The 25,535-nt window shown below is 35.3% G+C and overlaps 1 protein-coding gene across 12 annotated transcripts in view; it reads left to right on the top strand.

Annotated features, from left to right (window-relative positions):
• The window catches only part of SYCP2 (synaptonemal complex protein 2), a 79,604-nt gene that overhangs the window by 45,094 nt on the left and 8,975 nt on the right, over positions 1-25,535 (top strand). For 4 of the 12 annotated variants that reach the window (XM_070051356.1, XM_070051358.1, XM_070051363.1 and 1 more), the window contains 18 exons: positions 573-609; positions 3,654-3,724; positions 3,812-3,869; positions 4,719-4,768; positions 5,182-5,239; positions 5,626-5,788; positions 8,793-8,830; positions 9,293-9,463; positions 11,073-11,271; positions 12,553-12,752; positions 17,502-17,592; positions 18,120-18,269; positions 18,788-18,900; positions 20,204-20,298; positions 20,416-20,515; positions 20,887-20,945; positions 21,094-21,172; positions 21,288-22,786. In XM_070051356.1, the coding sequence (XP_069907457.1) occupies positions 573-609; positions 3,654-3,724; positions 3,812-3,869; positions 4,719-4,768; positions 5,182-5,239; positions 5,626-5,788; positions 8,793-8,830; positions 9,293-9,463; positions 11,073-11,271; positions 12,553-12,752; positions 17,502-17,592; positions 18,120-18,269; positions 18,788-18,900; positions 20,204-20,298; positions 20,416-20,515; positions 20,887-20,945; positions 21,094-21,172; positions 21,288-21,377 (1,822 nt within the window). In that variant the 3' untranslated portion in view covers positions 21,378-22,786. Of the gene's footprint in view, positions 1-461; positions 611-3,653; positions 3,725-3,811; positions 3,870-4,718; positions 4,769-5,181; positions 5,240-5,625; positions 5,789-8,792; positions 8,831-9,292; positions 9,464-11,072; positions 11,272-12,552; positions 12,753-17,501; positions 17,593-18,119; positions 18,270-18,787; positions 18,901-20,203; positions 20,299-20,415; positions 20,516-20,886; positions 20,946-21,093; positions 21,173-21,287; positions 22,787-25,535 lie in introns of those variants that run through there. The other 8 variants (XM_070051357.1, XM_070051359.1, XM_070051360.1 and 5 more) reach the window with 8 other exon arrangements.

A 25,535-nucleotide genomic window follows, 5' to 3' on the forward strand; every position in this document is an offset into this window, starting at 1 on the left:
CTATTTAAATAAAATAGAAAGGAAACTAAATTTGAAATTTGCTATTCTAATGTCTGATTACATTTTATAAAGTGTTACAAACACCTTATTGATAAAACATTGTTTCAAAAATTTTTAGGATATAGGCATTTTTAGAATTGTATTAAATCTATGAGTAAATGTATTTAAATGTATGTAATAAAACATGAAATTTAAATGAAATGAGTTATAAGTTAAATAATGCTTATCTGTAATCTTAGCATTAATTCTGATTAAAAATGTAGTCAAATAGAAATGAATTCTAACCTTACGCCATGAAAAAATGACTCTCATGACAGAACCATTCATCTTCTGTTGTTTGGCATATCCTCCTGCATTAATAATAGAACTTAAAAATAGCTATCATAGATGCTATTTAGCATAAGTGAAGTTGCAAAAATATCAGCCTAACTATAGTATTGTCACATTTCTGTTACTTACAGCACATTGAATATAGATTTAGTGACCCAAGTGTCTCACCTTATATAAAATGGCTTTTGTGGGAAATATGCTGACATTTAATTGCTTCTTAAATTTTGTCAATCTTTTTATAGTGATTTTCCAAACACATCCAAAGTACAGCACTGTAAGGTAGGTGTCACTTATTTTACTTCACCAAACCTACAGTAAACCTTAATGATATTTGACTATAAACACTGAACTAGAAGAGTGGTAAAATGGAATTAAATTTAATGTTTTCATAATATTGTTAATACCCTTAGCCCTCTGTTTTTCAAAAAGTTGTTTTACATATATAAGCACAATAATTTTATACATGATTTTGTATGTTCTTATCATTGTATTTTTAGCTTGATCTCACCTTTTCTGACAATTATCCTTCTAAAGTTAGTATTTTGTCTTAAAATAATATTCACATAGCCTTACAGTATTTGTCCATTTAATTTATCAAGGTTTGAAGTTCACTCTGTAAATTCATCTTGAATCTTGCTATCTATGCCTATTTTATACTAAGTTTCAGTTCTAATTTGTAATGCCTGGATTGTTATAATACCTTTTATGTAATTTTTTTTGCCTCTAGTATTTCATGTTTCAATCCATTAATTGCATTCAATAGCAAATTTTTTTCTTTCTAAAGCACACAGCATTTATCATGGCATTCTTTTGTCCAGAAACCTTGTTTAGTCTATGCTGCTCATTGAATTAAGTGGAGACATAGATTGGCTCACAAGTCCCTTTAAAAGACTTATATTTTAATATTAGTTTTCTAGATAAGTCTCATTTAATGGAAACATGGTAACTTGAAGTTCCATAAATTGTCTTCCCTAATACTTTCCTAATTCTCTTTCTCTTTCTCTCTCTCTCTCTCTCTCTCTCTCTCAAGAACTTTGAACTGATTTTACAAGCTCTCCTGCCTTTTCTTTCTAATATTTATTTATTTGAAAGGCAGAGTTAGAGGCAGAGAGAAAGAGGTCTTCCATCTGCTGGCTCACTCCCCAGTTGGCTGCAATGGCCAGAGCTGCGTCAGTCCATAACCAGGAACCAGGAGCTACTTCCAGGTTTCCCAGACAGGTGCAGGGGCCCAAGCACTTGGGCCATCTTCTACTGCTATCCCAGGCCACAGCAGAGAGCTGGACCAGAAGTGATGCAGCTGGGACTTGAACCAACACACATATGGGATGCTGGCACTGCTGGCTGCGGCTTTGCCCACTACACCACAGCGCCAGCTCCCCACCTTCTTTTCTGATAAGCATAACCTTATTCCTCTTTACAACCCTTGTTTCAGTCTTTTTTCATTATGAAAATTTTTCAAAGTACCCCGAGTTAGAAAACCCAATAGGCAAGTACTGCGTCTGTACAATATTTTTTTACCTTTTTGTGGTATTCATTATTGCAGGTTTTTTGCTCTTTTTTTCTACAGTATAAACTTGTTTGAATCATCTTTGTATCTTCTATAACATTTTTACTCATCTTTGTTTTATAATACCTTTACTTTCATTTGCATATCTTCTTTAACATTGCTGCTCATTTTTTTTTTTTTATTCTGTACCATGTAGCATACACTGGCAAAATCATACTGGAAAAGATGTGTCAGATAAGTGATCAAGGAGTAATACTATATTGAGAGAAACTTTTTTTAGAATAATATAAAAGCACAAAAAATTAAATAAAATCAAAGTTAAAATTTTAAATTATACTTTTTCTAGCTTACTAGGTATTAAATTAATCTGATTATTTTTATCAGTAATTAGTGTTATTGAATAAAGAATCATTTAAATTTAATAAAACATTAAATATTTAACTTTTCTAGCATCAGTGTTTTTGATCAGGTTGCATGTATTTTCAATTGTCAGGAACATGAAGAAGCTTAATTTTGTTTTTGATACATTTTTTATTCTTTCCCATAAATTTTTTACGTAAGCCTTGGCTTCTCGAAAGTCTTCTATTTAAGAGCCTAGAGCAGGGACTGGCACTGTGGCCTAGCAGGTAGGGCTGCTGTTGATGGCACAGGTATCCCATTTGGGCACTAGTTTGAGACCCGGCTGCTCCATTTCTGATCCAGCGATCAAACTCCCTGCTAGTATGCCTGGGAAGGTAGCCGAGGATGGCCCAAGTGTTTGGCCTACTGCACCTGCCTGGAAGATCTGGAAGAAGCTCCTGGCTTTGGCTTGGCCCAGCCTTGGCCATTGTGGCCATTTGGGAAGTGACCCAGCAGATGGAAGATCTCTGTCTCTTCTCTCATTCACTATTTCTGCCTTTCAAATTAAATCTTTTAAAAAAAAAGTCTAAAGCAAATGGAAGTCCAAATAAAAGTAGGAAGCATACTTTTTGTGATTCTAGTATAACAAAAATTCAGCTTTTATAGAATACTAGTAAGAGGTCATTTATCTATATCTATATCTCTATATCAATGTCAATTTATTAAGGATATCAACATTCTAAGATTTACAGTATTTTTAGTTAGCACATGTATTTAACTCATAAGTATTTTTTTAAAAAGATTTATTTTATTTTACTTGAAAGTTACACAGAGAAGGAGAGGCAGAGAGAGAGGTCTTCCATCTGCTGGTTCACTCTCCAGTTGGCCACAACAGTTGGAGATGCACTGATCCGAAGCCAGGAGCCAGGAGCTTCTGGGTCTCCCAGGCGGGTGTAAGGGCCCAAGGACTTGGGCCATCTAATGCTTCCCGGGCCATTATCAGAGAGTTGGACTGGAAGTGGAGCAGATGGGACTTGAACCAGCACCCATATGGGATTCCAGCACTGCTGGCAGTGGCTTTACCCACTATGCCACAGCGCCGGCTCCTATTGTATATACTTGTATTTAAGGCATGATGATATACAAAAATGAAATGGTTACTATAATTGAGCATGACAGTAACCGCTTTCCATTTTTGAGGCTGAATATTACACTGTATGTATATCTATCAGAATTTGCTTATTCATCCACAGATATTTAGGTCATCTTAGTTATGGGAGTAACGATACAATGAACATGGAGTATAGATATCTTTATAAGATAGTGATTTCTTTTGGGTTTATTTTCATTTAATTTACATCAAAGAAAATGTTACAGGTGCTAGATTTATATTAGTGGAAGAATAGCTGGAAAATGCATATAAACTGCATTTGTTATTTACACATAGTTTAAAGTTATGTAAACATCTTTTGTTTAGGAAAAGGTTCAGAAAAAAAGTTACAGAAAACTGAAGACTACTTTTGTTAATGTTTCTTCTGAATGCCCATTGTAAGTAACTTTTCATTAGTATTTTTATTCATATTTGAAAAAATTAACATTCTATATTGGAGCTAATAGTTGTTTTAACTTTCACAGGAATGATGTTTACAATTTTAATTTGAATGGAGCTGATGAGCCTATTATAAAACTTGGAGTAAGCTATAAATCTAATTCAAATTTAATTATTCAGTATTTTATATTTAAGGTGCAGGAATTAGGTTGTATATTTTTTTATTTGCATCCCCTTTTAGATGTACTTTAAAATTTTAAAAACATAATCTATTTTGATAACCAGCCAAGGTTCATCAAGGTTTCTTCTTCCCTCTCTTCCTTTTTCCCCTCCCTTATCCACTTCTTTCTCTTTCTTGGACTAAGAGAAAAAGTAACTTGTGAGAGGAGGGGTAGGAGGACTTACGACTATTAAGAAAACAACTTTCTTTATTGACACAATAAATTTAAAACACATAATCTGATTTACTTTGTTTTCAGTATATTTTATATATATATACATATATATATATATATATTTTTTTTTTGACAGGCAGAGTAGATAGAGAGACAGAGAGAAAGGTCTTCCTTTTGCCGTTGGTTCACCCTCCAATGGTCGCCACGGCTGGCGCGCTGCGGCCGGCGCACCGCACTGATCCGAAGGCAGGAGCCAGGTGCTTCTCCTGGTCTCCCATGGGGTGCAGGGCCCAAGCACTTGGGCCATCCTCCACTGCACTCCCTGGCCACAGCAGAGGGCTGGCCTGGAAGAGGGGCAACCGGGACAGAATCCGGCGCCCCAACCGGGACTAGAACCCGGTGTGCCAGCGCCGCTAGGCGGAGGATTAGCCTATTGAGCCGCGGTGCCAGCCTATATTCTTAAAAGTACATAATGCTATAAGGTTGTAGGATTCTTTTAAGTAATACAAAAGTAGATTTTATGTTTCTTTTTATTGACCTTATTTTGGCACTAAAAGCTTTTTGTTCTTTTTATTTTGAATGCTCATTCTCAATGTAGATCCAAGAATTTCAAGCTCGAGAAACATGTGTGGATAATTCAACAAAACTGTAGGTGTTTTTATGATTTGGATAGGTTAAATTAAATATACATGTTCATGTTTTCTTTTTATTGTCTTAGTCTATTTTTTATAAGAGTTTTAACGTATAAGAAGGAATAAAAATGTTAGTCACAGTCACTCCCATTATGATTTTGTCACTTCAGCATTTACTTTTAAAATTAATATGCAAATTCTCTGCACTTTGGATGTTAGTTATATCCATAAAACCCAAAACATTTAGTAATCTTTTAATCTAACCATGTTGTTCTAATCTTCTGACCTCAGTTAATTATATGACCTGGACAGAATTACATGGCTAATTAGTGAAAGACTGAAAACTCAGATTTAGTTGTCCAATGCATGCTGCCATAAGAAAATAAACATGGAATGATATTTTAAAATTATATATATTTTTGTTTTAAGGGTAGGTTTAAGGAATGATGATGAACTTGAACCTTCTCTCAAAACAAGAGATAAAAGAGTAAGTTATAATGCCCTAATGTATATAACACAGTATTTATTAATTTTAAAAACCCAATATTCTCAAGGAATGGAAACAAGTTGTTTAAAACTTTATTCCTCAGAGATCACCCATGTTCTTATGTAATCCCCATTGTAATCATTAATAATTATTTTATTTCACAGTATTGTTACATCTAGAAGTAAGATCTTTTGACTTAACTTTTAATTAACAATACCAACATCAAAATGCAAACCTCATTGCCTGCTTTAATGCTCTGTGGTATGCTAAATGAGAAGTTAGTTTTTGAATTTTGGGGTATGTTTTGGCTTAGCTTACCTTATATGACATATAAGACATATACACGTCTTCATTTATTTCAAGGATCTTTTTTCTTTATAAAAAAGGTTATAATAAATCAAGAAAAGAAAAATCTCTTTAGTGATACTGAGACAGAATGCAGATGGGATGACAGCAAGACTGATGTTAGCTGGCTAAGAGAACCAAAATCAAAACCACAGCTAATAGACTATAGCAGAAATAAAAATGTGAAGAAGAGTCAGAAATCAAGTAAGAAATTACTTTTTAGAGGAATGTTGGAAATGATTTTGCCATTTCAATTATATATGAACTGTTTTATTGGTTGGTAAGTGCATTTTTGCACATAGACTGTTAAACAGCATACTCTTATGAACAGGACAAAACAGTGGTTACCTTTTTATTTCTTTAGTAATAAGATTATACTCATAATTTGAATTACTTTTCTTTAGGACATTAAGGATAGAAAATGTGATTTATCACCATTGATTCACGGTGTATTCTCATCACTTGTATATTCACCGGCCACTTATTCAATTATTTAGCTCGTTAATGTGAATAATGTACTAAATGCTCATGAATCCACACCCTTAAACAAAACCAACGTCTGGACCTCAACACTAACCTACATCTGCTCACACACACACACACACACTTCTCAATATTTTATGTGCCTGCTGCATCTAAGACACACATGTACTTCTAGGAATTCATAGATGCAATAACAATATATCAAAAGGAAAGCAATTTCCTTGGTGGATATTTTTTTTTTTTTTTTTGCCTTAGTGTTCCATGAAGTGTTTTCCTAGAAAGTGGTTTCTGCTCTTTGTGAAAGTGAATCATCTGGGGGCTGGTGTTATGGCACAGTGGGTAACGCTGCTAGCCGCGATGCTGGCATACCATTTGGATTCCAGTTAATGTCTCAGCTGCTCCACTTTCCAGCCAGCTCACTGCTGATACCCTGGGAAAAGCAGCAGATGTAGGAGACCCAGAAGAAGCTCCTGGCTTCAGCCCTGGCCATTTTGGTCATCTGCCATCTGGGGAGTAAACCAGCAGATGGAAGATCTCCCTCTGTGTTTTTCCTTCTCTATAACTTTCAAATAAATAAATAAATATCTTTTAAGTGAATCACTTGTAATTGGGTAAGAGTTTCAGGTGTAAGTTTTAATCACTATTTTTCATAGATGAACATCAATTTTAATGTTTGATAAAGCAAATATTTTATATATTCCATTCTTAGAAGAAGACTCAAGACAGTTCTATGCTTTTCAATTAGGTTAATGTTTGTTTTAAGGAAATCCGTTTTTATTTCATGATAAAAACCAGTCGTGACTTGTGTAGTATGGGTGGGACGGTGGTTTGGTTTAAAATAAGTAAAAGTAGAGATAGAAGAAGTGAATGTTGGCCAGTGTTTAAAAATGAGACTGAATCTTGAAAACAGGTGATTCCAGAACCAGATGCATGAGAAAAAAAGCAGTAGGAATATCATATATTAAAGAGACAGAAATATAAAATAACATAGTGGGATTCAGGGAATGCAGTACAGTGTTGGGATGGTTGGAACTTTTTAGATTTTATTTATTTGAGAGGTAGAATTACAGAAGGTGAGACAGAGAAAGGTCTTCCGTCCACTGACTCACTCCCTAAATGGCAGCAACGGCTGTAGCTGGGCTTATGTGAAGCCAGGAGGTTCTTCCTAGTCTCTCACACGGGTGCAGGGGCCCAAATACTTGGACCATCTCCCACTTCTTACCCAGGCCATTAGCAGAGAGCTGGATGGGAAGAGGAGCAGCTTGGACTTGAACTAGCACCCCTATGGGATGCCAGCTTAGCCTACTACACCACAGCACCAGCCCTGGAACATAGTTTTTATTTGTGGAAAAATAGTGAAAGGTGAAGGCTGGATTTGATCATGGAGTCTAGATTTTGAAACTGTATTGTGAGTCAGGGAAAAATAGAAGATTCACATGTTGCTGGGGAGCTTACAGCCTAGTGCAAAGATGTGTAAGTAAAGACATGCATAGTACTAAGCAGATGAGAGAGCTCAGGCAGAGGTCAGAATAGTATAATCAGTAAGTACTTACAAAATTGAACTTCTGTGTAAATTATTTAAATGGATGTGTTTAAAAGTTGTTAATTTGTATGAGCTGGGGGCCAGCACTCTGGCATAGCAGTAGCAGCCCATATGGGTATCGGTTCAAATCCTGGCTGCTCCACTTCCAATCCAGATATCTGCTATGGTCTGGAAAAGCAGTGGAAGATGGCCCAAGTGGTTGGGTCCCTGAACGCACATAGGAGACCTGGAAGAAGCTCCTGGCTTCGGATCGGCACAGCTGCAGCTGTTGCAGCCGCCTGGGGAACCAGCAGAAGGAAGATCTCACTCTCTCTGCCCCTCAGTAACGCTGCCTTTCAAATAAATCTTTTTTTAAAAAAATATGAGCTGGCTTATTGCCAGGATTATAGGGCCTTTATTCCAGAAATGCTTTGCTTTCTTGGCTTAGATAATCTCATTTCTATGGCTTGAGAGAATATTGAGAATGATGATGTTCTTAATAGCTTTAGTCCTATTCCTTTTTATCAAGAGGGCAGATAAATCTTAGAAATACAATGATGTGTGGGAAAAGCAAATCATAACTATTACATGGTACATTTTATAAAGTTCATTATATTTAGAGAGGTAAAACTTTGAATACAACTTTTTAAAAAGCACATGAATAAAACAGATTCAGGATAGTTATTGCCTTTCATCAGGAGTAGTGTGGAGGAATATGGAGATCAAGAGTATATACACACACACACACACACACACGTATATATAAAGTTATTCATGAACTAGTTCTTAAACTGAGTGGTATTAAAGGTCATAAATATTTTATGCTTAAAAAGTTTTATAAAAGAAAGGAAATTGGCAATTCATATATCAAACACTATACAGTAAAAGTTAGCAATTCTTGAAACGTTACAGATGAATTTAAAATGTGTCTTTCCCATAAATGATGTGGTATAATCAGGTTACTATGAAGTTTGAGGAAGTACAAGTGCTCAAAGCATTCTGTCATCGATTAGGATGTAAGGGATGTCTGTATCCTTGTGGCTTAAAGCCATATAAAGGGAGGTTCATTAAGTGCTAACAAATGCTTTTCCAAAATGTGTATTTTGTGATTTTTATTATTTTAAATTGATATGTGTAGAAATGTTCTGATATTTAATGCTAGCTCTTGTCTCTGAAAAATCTAGCCATATTTTCCAATTGCAGGACCATCCTTGGATAAGGGACAGTCACGATCTAAAATGGTAAACAAGTTTGTGTTCATGCATTCTTTAGAATTTTTTCTTGTCATGTAAAAATAATTCTCATAATTTTAATGTCCTTATCAGTTACTTCTTTTCCATAATTGTTACTGCCTTTGCACATGTTCTCTTCTGTTGTTTTGAAACATGTTGGCTTTGTTTTGAATCTGGTTTACTCTAATTCTAGATATTTTGATTTTCCTTTTATTTAAGTTATATACATATATATCAAGCCTCTAGGTTTAATGATAGGGATAAAAAAGTGGCAAAGACAAGTAGAATGGGAAGATAAAAATCCAATCTTTTCTTTTTATATTTTTATATTTTATATTCCTAAAATATATTGTGTGTATATTGTCACCATGACAAATTTATAATAGTTTATATTTTTTAATATTATAGTTATATATTACTATATAAATGAGTATACAATAATACTAATAATCACAAATTTTTCTTCTAAAGGAACACAGTAAAAACATCACCAAAAAGGTAGATGTAACAGTTCCAGATCGGAGAACCAGACTTCCACGAAGAGCAACAAAAAACAAAAAAAATTATAAAGACCTCTCAAATTCAGAATCAGAGAGTGAACAAGAATCTTCACATTCATGTAAAGAAAAATTACTAGTAAAGGTAAATAGAATTCAGATTAATAATTCCTAAGAGTCTTATATATGTGTGTTTTTGTAAAAATGTCAAATTTATATTGTACCTTTTTAAGATTGTCTTTAGAAAATTTGGTTTTCAGGCAGTGTATTGCTAAACTTTGTAATAATTTGACATTAGTGTTATAAACAGACATATTACTCTAGCAAAATTGTAACTTTACTATTTCAAAGATACTATCTTAAAAGTGCATGATCTTTTTAAAATTATGCTTCAGTGAAATACAGCCTGCTGGAAAGTGTGACTCTTCCTCTTGAACAAAAATTGTGTCTGAGTTTCTTCCCACATGCTGCCCCACGGGTGCCCATCCCTGACTTCTCTTGTATCTCCTAGTGTTACAGATTTCCCGCTACTTGTGTTTAAAAGCCTTTTAAAATAATGTTTATAGAATTTGCAACACACACATAGCACTTAACAATGTGTCAGCTCCTATGTGAAGCACTTACTGAGATTTTTAGGAAGTTAAATGTATAAGTAATATTAGGTGTAACTAGTGTTATTGTCATCCCATTTTACAAATGAGAAAATTGAAGCTTAAGAGAAGATGAATTTGCCCAAGGTCACACAGGTAGGAAATATGATTGAGCTAGGATTTGGACCCAGAGAATCTGGTGCTAAAGAGAGTTCTCTGTCTCTCAAATAAGTAAAAATAATTCTTAAAAAAAAATCAGCATAGTGTAATAGACAGAGGTAGCTTCCATCTGCCGGTTCACTCCCCAAATGGCCACAATAGCTGGGGCTGGACCAGGCAGAAGCCAGAAGCCTGAAACTCCATCCTGGTTTCCTACCTGGGTGGCAGAGTCCCAAGTATTTGGGCCATCTTTAATTACTTTCCCAGGTGCACCAGCAGGGAGCGCGATCAGAAGTGGACCATCTGAGACTGGAATCAGTACTCATGGGATGCTGACATCACAGGCAGTGGCTTAACTTGCGGAACCACAATGCTTGCCCCACTGTGTTGACTTCTAAAGTCCTTAAACTCTCTTTTCTCCTTGTTTGTAACTTTGTTATCTCTTACCTGGAGACTAAAAGGGCTTTATAACTGATCTTCACATTTTCTGTCATTTCTTATTTAATTTGCCATACATATCGTCAGATTAGTCTTTCCAAGCCACCTCTCATGCCTCCTTCATCAATCAAAACCTAAAAAATATTTCTACTCTGACATTGAGAGCATCAAAATGTTTCTCCAAGATTATAACTCTTCCCAGTATGTAGCTAGACAGATAGTGATCTGTGACTATCCAGATAAGACCTGTGCGTCTCAACTTCCTTTGCTGATGTCAGCAGTCTTCCTCGTCCAGTCTCTCTTCTCACCACCTTCACAAACAACTGAGTATCTGAAGTTCCTTGAAATCTAGGAATTCTTTCTGGTTTTCCCAAAGGAGATACAATCATATTCTTTGAACCTTTATGTATTCTCTTTATTTTTTATAACTTACTAGTCTATTATATGGTGAATTTGTCTTATGCCTTCTATTGTATGGGAAAAATCTTTCATTTACTTATAGGCCCTTGCTATCCAAGAATGAATATTTTTATTCAAGTGTAATTTAAAAGTTATTGATTCATTTAGGAGGAGAATATCCATTCCAGACTCAAAACCAGGAAGGTGCCAAAGAAACGACAGAAAGTCTCCTGTGCTGAAACACACAAGGAACTGTCAAAAGGATGGAAAAACTCATCTTGGCTTAAACCTCCTCTAGGAGACAGTAGCCCTGCCTTACCTCCTGTGTCTTTATCTGGGAGTCCATCATCCATAGAAGTAATGAGATGTCAGTATGATTTCATTTTCCCTGAGTAACAATTTTCTATAGTTATATGAAAATAGAATCTGAAGACTAATTTTGAGGGGGTATATTTTAAGATGGATGAAATTCATTTTTATTTTTTTTATTAGAGACAGAGAAAGCTCCCATCTGCTAGTTTACTCCCCAGATGCCAGCATGACCAAGAGTCAAGAACTCGATCCATGTCTCCCAGTTAGTGGGAACCCAATTATTTGAGCCATCATCACTGTCGCCCAGGGTCGTCTTAAGCAGGGAGCTGGACTTGGGAGCCAGACCCAGGACTAAAACCTAGACACTACAATATGGGATGTGGATATCTTAACCAACCAGGCTAAATGACTGCCCCTGAAACTTTATTTTTACAGTAGTTACTGCTAGTAACTTGATTGTTAATTTGGCTTAAATACATTTGATAACCTAATAATTATGGAGATTCCCATTTTTTTCCTTTTTATAAATCACTGATGAGTATGTTGAACATAAAGATCATTCTGTGGACCCACAGGGGATTATCCCTAATAAACAGTAGAGGTTTTGCTTTTATTTAAAAATAAATTGGTAAAGTAATAATCACATTTTTTTGGGGAACTCTGACTTATATGTATCTTTCTGGTATAGAAACTAAGAACAAGCTTGTACTTCTATATCATTTTCAGTTCCTTGGAAGGATATTTTAAAGCATTTCTAAATTTTAGTGATCTCAGTTAAAATTTAAGACTTAAATCAGTTAACATACAGATATTTCCTTTAAATTTATTTTCCTGATGCTCAGTCCAGTGTCACTTCAGATAAGCACATAATCAGAAGAAAGATGTACATGCCCTGAATTTTGTCTGAAAATTCTGAGATTCACTTATGAGTCTTATTTCAGCAATGGATTTCCTCATTTTTATATGAGGGACTTAGACCACATGATTTCCAGACCCTTTGCCAATCATAAAATCTAGGACTTCAATATATAACATAATTGACTATAATTTCAAGATAATACTTATGTTGACCATTATATAGTTCATATTATACTGTAGATATTTTTACTTGAAAATGTTTCATAAGTTCTTACAGGTACATTTTAAATTCATCTTTGAAAGTCATAAAATATCTTCAACGTAGTCTGGTCTTAATATATTGAAAGCTTTCCTTTTTAAAATTTAGCCAATATTTGAGAATTTGATAAACTTTTTTTAGATCTTGCTATTTCTAAGCAGACATCAATTATAACACTTGACATCTGTTTTCTTATTTGTGTTTTATGGGGCAATATAGGTATAGAGAAAGGAACAGAAAGGGATTTTACTCAGGATTATGACTATGTAACAAACTCTATATCACCTTATCCAAAAACTTCATCTGAATCCTTAAACAGTAACAGTGGAGTTGGAGGTCCTGTAAACTCAGCTAAAAACAATGAAAAAAATTTATGTGCAAATCAAAGCTGCTCACCAGTTCCACAACCACTGTTTTTGGTAAGAATGTTTCTGTGTATAAATATATATACATATGTTTTTTCTTTACTAGCTATATCGGAAGGTGGTAACTCCTTAGCCTTTAATATTAAATATGCATTGCTAGTCTACTTAAAGTTTTGGATTTGGTCTTTTAAGTTGGGAAGGGAGACAAAATACAGTTCCTAGCCTCAATGGACCTAATGGACACCTGTATAGGTATACAGGAGGAAGAATATTATGGCATGACAACACATTGTGCATTATATTCTTAGAATTGTATCTATGAACTACATTGAATCCTTTTGTATTAATATCATATTAACATGAAAACATAGAGATGACAAAGTTTTGTTACAGGAATGATCTCTTCCAAATGAGTAATGTCTGTTTACTCATCAAAACGACATACATTTCTTAAATGTGTCTAGCTTTATTCCTGCAATGTAGGCATTTCCTTGCAATTTCCTTGCAATTCCACCATAATTCAAAGTCTGTAATCTTTAATTACTAAAATCACATGTTGACGAAGCACACTGAAAAGAACATAGTTGAAAACAGTTTTTACCCTCTATGCCACAGGGCCGGCCCAGCCATTTCTTTGTAATATGTAGGTATGTTTGAAAGTCCTGAAAGAATGACATTGAGTATAGGACTCAATTAGGATATAACATGAGTGAGCAGGTAGTTAAAATATTTGTTTTTATTAAGAGTAGTCTTGTATTTTGAGTTCTGCTTTCTGCTTCTTAGAAAAGTTGTGGATAGTTTTGTGCCAGTTCACAAACCCTCCAACTAACGTTCACCTCATTCTTGGTTGAATTGTAAATATGGCTTATTTGGACAATTTTGAAGTAGTGACAAAGTTGCAGAACTGACAAATACATTCATATAGTGTACTGTAACTGAAGGAGTCTGAGTGTTGAGTCAGACAAAATTGGATTTAAATGCTGGCTCCACTATTTGCTTTTTGCAGTTTGGTGTACTCATGTAAAATGGGGCAATGAAAAATATAGTATCTGATATATAGTAAATCATCAAATATTTTCTTTTGATATGATAACCTTTGCATATACAAAGATAGAACTAATGATTGTTATTATAAACTGATAGAGATATAAAATAGCCAACCTTCTGTTCTACCACTTTGAACTGAATGTGCCTTTTCATGAGGTTACTTCAAAAAGTTCATGGAAAAATTAAAAGAGGTTGATTTTGGTGCAAATAATTTTTAGAATCCATAGTTTTCATAATACACATTTTCCATGAAGTTTTTGAAGACTCTGTATTTCTAGAGAATTTTAATGTCCTTTTATTCCTTTAAGATAGTAGTCTTCACAGAATATTTTTGAAACAAAATCTTACAGGAAACTCTCAGTAAGTTAGGTCAAAGAGGAACTATGCTGTCTTTAAAATAGAGATAGGAGGTCTAAACACTTGCCTAGGCAAAGGCAAGGCTGCATTTCTAGTCTCTACAGACCATAATTGGAAAACTAGTTTCCACTAAACTACATCCTGTGCGCCTTTGTCAGTGTGCTGTATTATCCTTAGTTTCCCTGAATCTTTGTTTATTTTATTGTGAAAGTCAATTATGGGGGGGAGACAGCTTCCATCTGCTGGTTCACTCCCCAGATGGCCGCAATGCCCAGTGCTGAGCCAGGTGCTCCAATCTGGGTCTCCCAAGTGGGTGGCAGGAGCCTAAACACTTGGGCCATCTTCTGCTATTCCCGAGCTTGTTAGCAGGTAGCTGGATTAGCAGTGGAGCAGCAGAGAAAGCAGGGGGGTGAGGGAGGTGAGGGGGGTGGGGAGAGGCTGGGGCTTTAACAACACCAGCTGTTCCCTGAATCTTTCAGTCCCTTCAGTACCCCACTTGGCAAATCTCTGAACCTAGGTAAACTCCACCTTCACTGATGCTGCTCTGGGCTAGATAGAATTTTACTTGTAATTTGTGCATTGTTCTCCTCCCTATTTACTGTTCACTCTGACTAAGGTGTTGAATTTTTCTTTATAAGGTAGTTGTACAAGCTTACATTCAACAAATGTGAAGTTATGTTTTACTTTAATTTGCATTTTGCTGATTAACCGCATCATTGAATACTTTATGTATTTTGGCCATTTTGTTAATTGTCAGTTAATGTTTTCTAATTTGCAGTTGCATTTGATTTTTCTTATAAGTTTGTAGGAATTCTTCTGGATATCTAACTATTGGTTACAAATAATGCAAATATTATTTTCTAATATGTATCTTAGTTAAATCCAAAATTTCCTTACATCAAATGATATAATAAAATTTAATAATCTTTTGGGTCACTCAACATAAACATCTTCCTTGTAAAAATGTTTAGTTTTTGATTTTTCAGTTTTTCTGGACTTTTTGTATATGGATGGAGAATTAGTGCAACATCATGAATAGAATACTGCTAATTCAGCCTTAGCCTTGATGATCACATGAGTCTGCCTACTTTAACACAAACATAAACAGGCCAGTAAAATAGTGTAATCCCACACTGGCTTTCATTATTGTAGTTTCACATTTATCATGTATTTCACATACATATGCCCCATTCTTTTACCTCAGTTCTCTTGGCCCTTACTCATTCCTTTAAATTTTAGAATTTGTCTAATGGAATACTGCTATTTCTCAATATTAGTATTGACCTTTTTCATCCACACATCATTTTTCTCTCCTTTTTTTAGTCTTACTTCCTTCAAAGTTTTGCCAAATCTTCCTTACTATATTAATTCCTAAATCTCTTATGAGTTTTCTTTCCATTTTATTTTAAAAAACCCAAAATACTTTTTAAAAATTTATTTTCTGTTTTTTTATTTTGTATAGAAAAATTACTGACTTTTATATCCAGTAAGATTGCTAAATTCCATAAGTTTTTGTAAAGAGTCTTCTGGATTTTCTATATAAGCCATCTCATATCTGTTACTCATGATAATTTTTGCATTTTCTCTTCCAATCCCTGAAATTCAATGTTCTTTTTCTTGTAAAGGTGACTTTGACCTCTGGAGCATGGAAACTATAATATCAGGCATCCTTATCTATAGTGTTCTTTTCTAAGTGCTTTGTAAAAATTGTGAATGAATGTTGAATTTTAGTAGCGAGTTACTGATTCCCTCAACATCTAAGTAGTTTGGTTTATGTTTCTTGTTATATATATCCTTTTTTGGATTTAAAAAGTTGTCTAACTTCTTTGAGATTCTATGTCTTCATTCATAGCCCAGGCATACTCCAACTAAGAATACTGTTGTGAAAGTACCAGGGAATTTGTATTTTTTCTATTCACAAGAAATACAGAGTGGTTACAGGTATTCAGATATACGCAGTTATAGTTCAGAAAAACAGTTTATGGAAATTGAATCTCCAAATATCAGTGAAAATCATGTACAAAGCAAGAGAGGTAATATAGTACAGCTTTCAAATTTTCTTAAACTATGATGGTTCTTAAGAATCAGATTACTGGCCGGCACCATGGCTCACTAGGCTAATCCTCCGCCTGCGGCACCAGCACACCGGGTTCTAGTCCCGGTCGGGGCGCCGGATTCTGCCCTGGTTGCGCCTCTTCCAGGCCAGCTCTCTGCTGTGGCCCGGGAGTGCAGTGGAGGATGGCCCAAGTGCTTGGGCCCTGCACCCCATGGGAGACCAGGAGAAGCACCTGGCTCCGGATCAGCGCGTTGTCCCGGCAGCAGCGCGGTGGCCATTGGAGGGTGAACCAACGGCAAAAGGAAGACCTTTCTCTCTCTCTCTCTCTCTCTCACTGTGCACTCTGCCTGTCAAAAAAAAAAAAAAAAAAATCAGATTACTCAGGTTAGTGGTCTTCAGTAGTAGCTGTAATATTTCAAGACTTTTCAGTTTTTATCATCTGAAGTACAGACTAGCATCATACCAAAAAAACTAAAACTTTAAAAATTAGAATAGTGATGATATAGTTCTTGCACCCCAGACTTAACGTATTTATAATCATAATTAGGACTTTCTGGTTTCATGATTTTTAAAATTTTATTTGAAAGGCAGGGAGAGAGAATGAGTCTCCCATCCACTGATTCATTCTCCAAATGTCTGCAACGGCTAGGGTTGGGCCATGCCAAAGCCAGGACCTCCTTCTAGGTCTTCCATGAGGATCACACTGACCTAGCTACTTGACCATCACCTGCTGCCTCCCAGGGTATACATTAGCAGAAAAGCTTGAAACAGGGAGCAGAGAGGAGACTCAAACCCCAGGCATTCCAGTAAGGGCTGTGGCATCTTCTGGTTTCATCTGATCCCTATAAAATTTCGAATTTTTTGCCATTATGAAAACCCATTGGTCTGCTAATAAAAATAAGAATAAACTGAAAACTACAGAGTATCAAGACAGAATTTTACAGCTTGGAGAATACTGGGATTTGAGCTAGATTTAAGCGTATGAAAGAGAGGTAATCTAAGTAAAAGTTACTAAAAGGCAAAGTGGAACAAAGATGTATTCAGAATATAAACTCTAATTTTCTATGGCTCCTTTTCATGGCCTCAAAGACATGAAAAGCTAAATAAGGAGAAGCTGAAAAGTGGAAATAGTTCAAAAATCTATCCTGAAATTACTGTTATCTAGATTTTATTAAATTCTATTAGGCCATATGTTACAGATGAAAAGGAAGGAATAGAAACAAAACTGAAAATAAAAATGACATTCGAAATTTACCGTCTCTAGGGTTTGAGAAAGATAGCCAAAGGTGAATCTAGGAGTACTTACAGTATTTTTTAATCTAATTTCTTAAATGTGTTTTTAGGAAAGCCATGTATCATCTCCAACATCCATGTCTAATGAAGAAAGAGAGAAAACATTGTTTGACATGCCCAGTGGCACTACTCATGTATCAGGTTTGTAGTCATAGGCTTGCTTTAAAAAAAAAAAATTTCATCTAAAGGAATTCTGTATTTGAAGTCATACCATTATTATGCAATGTTATGTCAAAAAGAAGACTAAGCAGAATTTAACATAGTTACCTAAAAAAGTTCATCGATAAAAGGTTTTTTATTTTATCTAGAAGGCACAGTTACAGAGACAGATCTTCGATCCTCTGTTTTACTTCCCAAATGACCGCAACAGCCAGGGTTTGGGCCAGGCTGAAGCCAGGAGCTTCTTCCAGATCTCCCATGTGGGTGGGTGGCAGGGCCCAAACACTTGGGCCATTCTTCCACTGCTTTCCCAGGCACAGTAGCAGGAAGCTGGATTGGAAGTGGAGCAGCCAGGACTTGAACCCATGCCCCATGAGATTCTGGTACTGCAGATGGTGGCTTAACCCACTGCTCCACAGTACCAGCCCCCAAAATACTTATAATAAACTAAAAATTGCTGTAATTTTTATTCAAAACATCCATTATTATGTTTTTTAACTCTTCCTAAGGCCCCGTTCAACATCTTAGTCGCAAACGAATGTACATAGGAGATAATCTAAGTAACTCCAATGAAGTAGAAATGGAAGAAGAAAAAAGAGTAAACTTGCTTCCCAAGAAATTGTGTAAAACTGAAAGTGCAGATCGTCGCCCCTACAAAAGTAGGTAGATCAACAGCCTGTGTCAAAATGCAATTATTTGGAAGGAGGCTTCTTAATTTTGAATGACTCCATCCACAAAACAAATTTGTTTGTAAAGACAACTTTGAATAAACACAAGACCGATGATTTTTTATACAAGTTTCACTTTATGTGGATGATATAATAAAGGTCTTCTATATGCAGAGATCTCATTTGTCATCATTCTATAACTTAATACTACATTAAAGTTTTACTGGAGTATGAACTACTGATGCATTTGTGTCACTAGATACTTATGCTAACAAGTAACATGGAAGTAGTCAATCAGTTAAAAAATAATCTCAAAGTACTCTGTTAAGAGTCAGAATTTCTGCCTGAATAGCCATGCCACACAATAATTTCAGTTTTAAATTAGTGTTGCCTTTTCATTTCATAATCCTTAGATTATCCGGATCTGAAAATAAGATTAAATATAATCTCAACCTAATGACAAGGCTAAAATAAGCATATTTTAACTTTAGCTGAAAATCTTTTTTTAGGGTCTGAAAGTGTCTCTCCATCATCACTAAGTGACTTTTTTATTCCTGTGGAGAACTGGGAAGGTGAATTTTCAGGTATAGGGAAAATGAATTCAGAATCTAAGAAGATTCATGTGAGTTATCACTTTTAAATTATGATTTATACCTAATAAAATATTTTGCCACACTTTCTGTGAGCCTGTTGGCTTGCCAGATCCTCTGGCAACATATCTAGACACTCAACTTTCTTTGTGAAAAATTGGAATAATGATTATTTTCAGCTGAGTTTGTCACTTCTAAAATCTGTATTCACATTCTGTATTTTTCTTTATTTTCTTTTGGGTCCTATGATTTTTTTTTCTTATTTTCCCCAAAATTTTCTCTTCATGTCTTACTCTTTTTAAGATTTTTTGTGTCAGAGGTGACAGTGCAGGATGGTAGTATAATAAAATACAAAGGATAAGCAACTACAGTAAGAGCAGTCCTGTTTCACTTTGTTATGCCAGTCTGTACTTCTGTATCTTTAGTTTTTCATGCTCCAGTGAGATTACATATGCAAAAATGTGTTTTAAAACAATTTTAAATTCTTAATGTTTTGCCACCTATCTTTCTATTTGGAGTAGAGAGTTCCTTTATAACCTTCTTTGAATAAAATATTTTCAGCACAGATTATTAACTCCATCTCTTGCTTTTGTTTTTCTTCTATTTAGGGGTAAGATTTGAAATTATAAAGTTGCATATATTGTTTTTATTTTATTTGTCCAAGATCAACCTAATCTAAATAGTGAAGCCCTGATTTATATATCCTATTAAGCATCTGTAGTTAGATGTGAATTTGTTTTGTGAAAAAATGGCCAAAAAAATTTGTGACTTTTACACTGTGCCCTTGAATGGAATTATGATCATTTTTGTAAATACTGTAGAATGTATTATGAAAACAGTCAACAACTTAGCCCTCAAAGCCATACTGATTGAATTAGGCACTGTTCTGAGTTTATTAAAACTTCAGTCAAAATAACTGAGTTCTTAATTTTTCAGTTTTCTAAGTCCTTACTTACCTATTTTCATGGGAAAGGCTTTTTTTCTAATTTTTTTTTTTTGACAGGCAGAGTAAACAGAGACAGAAAGGTCTTCCTTTTTTGCCTTTGGTTCACCCTCCAATGGCCGCCGTGGCCGGCGAGTTGCAGGAGCCAGGTCCTTCTCCTGGTCTCCCATGCAGGTGCAGGGCCCAAGCACCTGGGCCATCCTCCATTGCACTCCCGGGCCATAGCGGAGAGCTGGACTGGAAGAGGGGCAACCGGGACAGAATCCGGCGCCGCAGGCAGAGGATTAGCCTATTGAGCCGCGGCGCCGGCCAAGAAAGGCTTTGGTCTTGATATATTCTTGGTTGGGTCATTTATTGTAAAGATATTTTAAGTTAAAATGAGTGTTTTTCAGATCCGAAATAGAGCAGTGGAATTTTTTGCTAAGCATTCTTGGAAAATCATCCAGCAACATCTGAAAACAATCAACCATCAACTTCAGGAACATAGGTCTGTAATAACAACCTGTGCTGTGATTGCTGACTGTTGTGTGTGTGTGAATAAGTATGTCCTGAATACATGTTCTAAATGCCATAGTCTTAATTTTTTTTATTTCCTTCTGAATAGGCTTAAAAAAATTGATAAATTCCAATTCATCATCACAGAAGAGCTGAAGAATTTTGAAAAAGATTCACAGTCTTTAAAAGATTTCGAGAAGGAATATGTGGTTTGTGTTTCTAAGAATTTAATGTTAATCTAGTTTTGAAAGAGCTACACTTAGAAAAACTTTCATTTCCTTTCTTCACTGAGAACACATCCTAAAGCTTTTGTTCATTACAACATAATTTGGTTTCAGCTTAGGCTTTTGGTCAGCTTCATCTATACACACAAATTACAAACAATTTTATGATGAATATCTTTTTATAAAAAGGGAAAATTCAGACAATTAAATTTTTTATCTGAAAGAACGCATGGTATCAAATATTCTTAGCATATAGCCAAGCTGTTTATTAAAATTTGGAATAAGAGAAATATTCATTCAGATTTTAATTTTTAATCATGTTAAAGTATAACTAATTTTTGTATCCCAAAATTTAGGTCTTTTGGGAAAAGTTATTTCAGAAGTACAGAACATATAAAAAAAGTGAACAGCAGAGGTTAGTGTTACATTTTTAGTGACTGGAATCTGTAAAATTACATCTTTAAATTACCAACTTTTTATTGACAATTTGATATATACACTATTTTATAGTAATCTAAATTCCTGACAAGTACAAAGGTAACTTTCATTATTTTACTTGTTAGATTTCATCTTTTGAAAACTTCATTGGATAAAAATGTCTTTCATCACACTGATCATGAAGAAACTATTTTCACATCAGAGGTATAAAGTTTATACTATTATATGTAATCTTTTGTGGTAATTTCATATTGGTTAGTTGAGCTTGTCTTTTGCTGTAAAAACTGAAAATTTCATGGAGGAAATTATTTATTTACAGATGGGTTTGATGAAACAAAACATGAAAGAGGTACAAGGGAGACTTCTCCAGGAAATGGCAAGTCAGCTATCTGTTTTTCAAGTGGAATAATTATGCTTTTATATCTTTTAATGGGAAATTCTTCGCATTAGATCTAAACCCTATGTATGCACTGCCGCCAATGTCTTCAGAAGGCAGGGCAAGACAAAGCTACCAAGAAAGGCCACATAATTCAGTGAAAGAATTATTGTCCATTTGGATGACAAGACTTTAATTACTTAGATTTAGAGAAAAATTTAGTTGACCTTCCACAGGCCAACCAGTAAGACCAGCAGCTGCATTCACAGAGAAAAGTAATCCCAGGAGGTACTCAAGGTGCTGCTCTAAGTGAACAGGTTTTCTCAGAAAATGGAAGCGTGTTTAAGCACACTTTAGCAGTGACCTTTGTATATAGGATATAATAATTGTTACAAAATATTAATAGGCCCTCAATATGCTGAAACACTATGGAATAGCATGTTGTGGCTGAGCTAGTTTGACAAGGCTGACCCTTACTGAAATTGTTTTCTAGCCTCTTATTTGCATTGCTCTTTTGATTCTACCATTTCATTGACTTAAAAGATTGAAGGCATTGTCTCAATTGTTCCCTTAAACATCACTGATGGTCAGAGAATTCTTCCTGGGAGACACGGTTGAATGAGCACTGGTACATAAGATTTTTATGAAAGGAGTTGTTTCAAAATGAATTTTTTTTCTTTCATGGTTTTACAGTGGTAATATAAAATCTGTGTAACTTTTTTGACCATAGCAAGAAGAGGAGCTTCTTAATGTACGCAGAGGACTGATGTCATTATTCATGGCACGTGAAAAATATTAACGTGTGAAATCTGTTACCAATGTTTATCTATTTCTTGTGTATAATTGAGGAAATGACAAGAGTAGTCCTACAAAGATAACAATGCGCACCTCACTCATGTACCTTTGTAGAAACTTCCAAACTTAAATGCTTGATACTACTTTTTACAGAGGATGTCTTGAGAAATCAAATAAAAGTTGGCTGATTTTTATAGTAATATTTGTATTAAGCAAATATAATGAACTATACTCAGAGTATTTAATAAATTACATAATACATTAAAATTAATAGTTTTGGACTACATATATAATAAAGGATTAAAATTTTGTTTAATAATTCAGAGTATACAAGTAATAAAATTTAGCCACCATTAGAAAAGGAGGAAATCCCTGACTTGAAATGTTCACCTGAGTGGTAGGTGGGGCTCTGGGCCCAGTGTGGCAGACATTTGCTCATTTGTGGCTCCGGTGTATTGGGAGCGCTAAATGGATGTTACTATGCTGCCTGTATAATTCAATGTAGAAGTCTTAACTTACAAGCAGACTGTTAAGTTCCTAGTATTAATTGAAATATTTTGTTAATTTATAAAGATGTGTGTATACTTGATTTGCTTCAAATATACTAAGGTTGAAATAAATGCTTATGTCAAATAATCATCATAAAATTGTTTCCTAAAACATTTTTCCTCTTTATGAACACTGGAACAAGGAACATCTTTCTGTAGTCAGACACTTGAAATGTGACACTAAGCGGCCTTTACCATCTTTTGCCTATTTAATGGTAGCAAAGTGTTTGAATAATGCCAGTACTTAAATATAGCGCTAAAGTGGCTTCTTAGTCAAGGTAAGCAGAAGAAAATCCTTTTGATCTTAGTTCTGTTCAGTCATTAGCATCAGTTAAGATTTATTGATATAGTAATGGGATTTCTATTTCAAGAGAGTAATAGCTCTGCTATAATATCAAATGATGTTCAGGAATTGCAACACCAAGCCCCTCCCCCCATCACTTCAGAACTAATTCCATCATTACTGACAGCTTTTAGTTACCTCATCTCCATCCACACTTACATAACTCTGAAATTATACATCATGTGTGCGACCTCACTCTACTGAATGTGTAATATACCCAAGTTCATGCTTCCTCCTGCTGTTCTTTCTACTGTAACTTTGTTATTACCAATAATTTTGCTGCTAGAATCTCGGTATCCACACATTCTTATGCCCTCATACTGTATGTCTTTCCAGCTTTTTTTTTGACAGGCAGAGTTAGACAGTGAAAGAGAGAAAGGTCTTCCTTCCGTTGGTTCACCCCCCATATGGCCGCTCCAGCTAGCACGCTGTGCTAATCCAAAGCCAGGAGCTTCCTCCTGGTCTCCCTTACAGGTGCAGGGCCCAAACACTTGGGCCATCCTCCACTGCCTTCCTGGGCCACAGCAGAGAGCTGGACTGGAAGAGGAGCAACTGGGACAGAATCCGGCGCCCCAACCGGGACTAGAACCCGGGGTGCTGGCGCCTCAGGCAGAAGATTAGCCTAGTGAGCCACATTGCCGGCCCTCAACTTGCTTTTTATAGTAGTACCAAGTCATTTATTTACTCACTCGTTTTTTGTTTTGTTTTTGTTTTTGTTTTTTTTTTTTTGGTCTATTACCCTTGTCTGCTGTCCTTTTCTTATACAATCTAGTTTCCATAGTTGAAAACAGTCTTGTCTTATCCTTTCTCTCCTGTCAGCCTTACATACAAATTCATAGCCAGCCTTCTACCAACTGAAGAACACTAGAGGAAATCTTAAAATCAAGCTTTCTATTTATGGCCGTATACTTCAAATGGAACTCAGCATTGCTCAACAAACCTTACTCTGTCATGTTTAATTGAATTTACTACATTTCCAGAGTAGAGCTGCCTTCCCTTTCTTAATCCTTTATCTTTCGGCTAATAGTCTCACCATTACCCTAAACTACTCTGAAATGTGACCTGTTAAATGTTTTCTTTTTCCAGAGAAATTTCCTTTTTTTTTTTTTCAGTCACTCCAACTAGCGCTTTGAATTTCATTGTCTTTGATTTTTCACTCCTGGTTCTCACAGCACATGCTTATTAAATAAGGAAATAAGGTCATCACATCAAGTTCTTCTCTTAATTACTACCCTTCCCATGTAATTTCTTATTCACCTTTAAGAGAACATATCAAAGTATCTAGTTACCACCTTTATATATTCACTTCCTATTTGCTCCTTACCCCTTCCTTGTACTTAAAAATGAGCTATGTTTTTAAAGTCATCCAGAAATGACTTCCATATTATTGGCCTCTTGGAGGAATTGTGTAGGCAAATGAGACGTGCATAGACTATACTGATAACATGATGTTGTGTTTGTGATGGTTTTATGTATTTTCTACATATATCTAGTTTTCAAAAAGGCCCATGGAGGCCGGTGCCGTGGCTCACTAGGTTAATCCTCTGCCTGAGGCGCCAGCACCCCAGTTCTAGTCCTGGTTGGGGTGCTGGATTCTGTCCCAGTTGCTCCTCTTCCAGTCCAGCTCTCTGCTGTGACCCGGGAAGGCAGTAGAGGATGGCCCAAGTGCTTGGGCCCTGCACCCGCATAGGAGACTGGGAGGAGGCTCCTGGCTTCAGATTGGCACAGCGCGCTAGCCGTAGCGGCCATTTTGGGGGTGAACCAACGGAAGGAAGGCCTTTCTCTCTCTCTCTCTCAAAAAAGAAAAAAAAGGCCCATGGAAATACTATAAAATGACATCTGTAAGAAATAATTCAACTTTTTTCAGGAATATATTTGAGTTGAGCGAATATATTTTACTACCTTGAACTTCAGATAACATGCTTTTAGCTTATGTTGTGAAAGCAATAATTTTAAATAATCTGGAGAAGTAGACTGTCACACTGAAGAAACACCTTTAATACCAATAAGGGCTTATTTTTGTATTTTATATGCATAACTACTGTCAGCATGAATTTATAATGAATGAAATTTGGAATAGATTTGATTTTGAAAACTTTAAGCTTAATTAAAAACAGTGTAGCTGTTTGAGTTCTATGTAATTCATCTCTAAAATTAAACATATTTAAAGCTTTTTAAAGTTTAGAGCAAGAAGTTGGAAAACTTTGTCTAAAAGGGCCATGAGGTAAATGTTTTAGGTTTTGTGGGCCCAAATGCAAATTTGGGGATATTAGTTAGATACTCATAACTATTTCAAATGTAACTCTTTAAATGCTCTAGAAGGTAAGAATGATTCTTAGGTTTTCAAAGAAAAAATAGAAAACTTACCAGATTTGGCCTGTAGGCTGTGGTTTGCAGGCTGTCAGGTCCAGAGAGAAAATTTTAAAAATCAGAACTCTGTAATATAAAAGCTTGTCCTCAGTTTATCTTAGTATTTTTACAGAAACAGTGGTTTAAATCAGTTTT

Source organism: Oryctolagus cuniculus, chromosome 11 (genome assembly GCF_964237555.1).
Source record: "Oryctolagus cuniculus chromosome 11, mOryCun1.1, whole genome shotgun sequence".
NCBI classification, from domain to species: Eukaryota; Metazoa; Chordata; class Mammalia; order Lagomorpha; family Leporidae; genus Oryctolagus; species Oryctolagus cuniculus.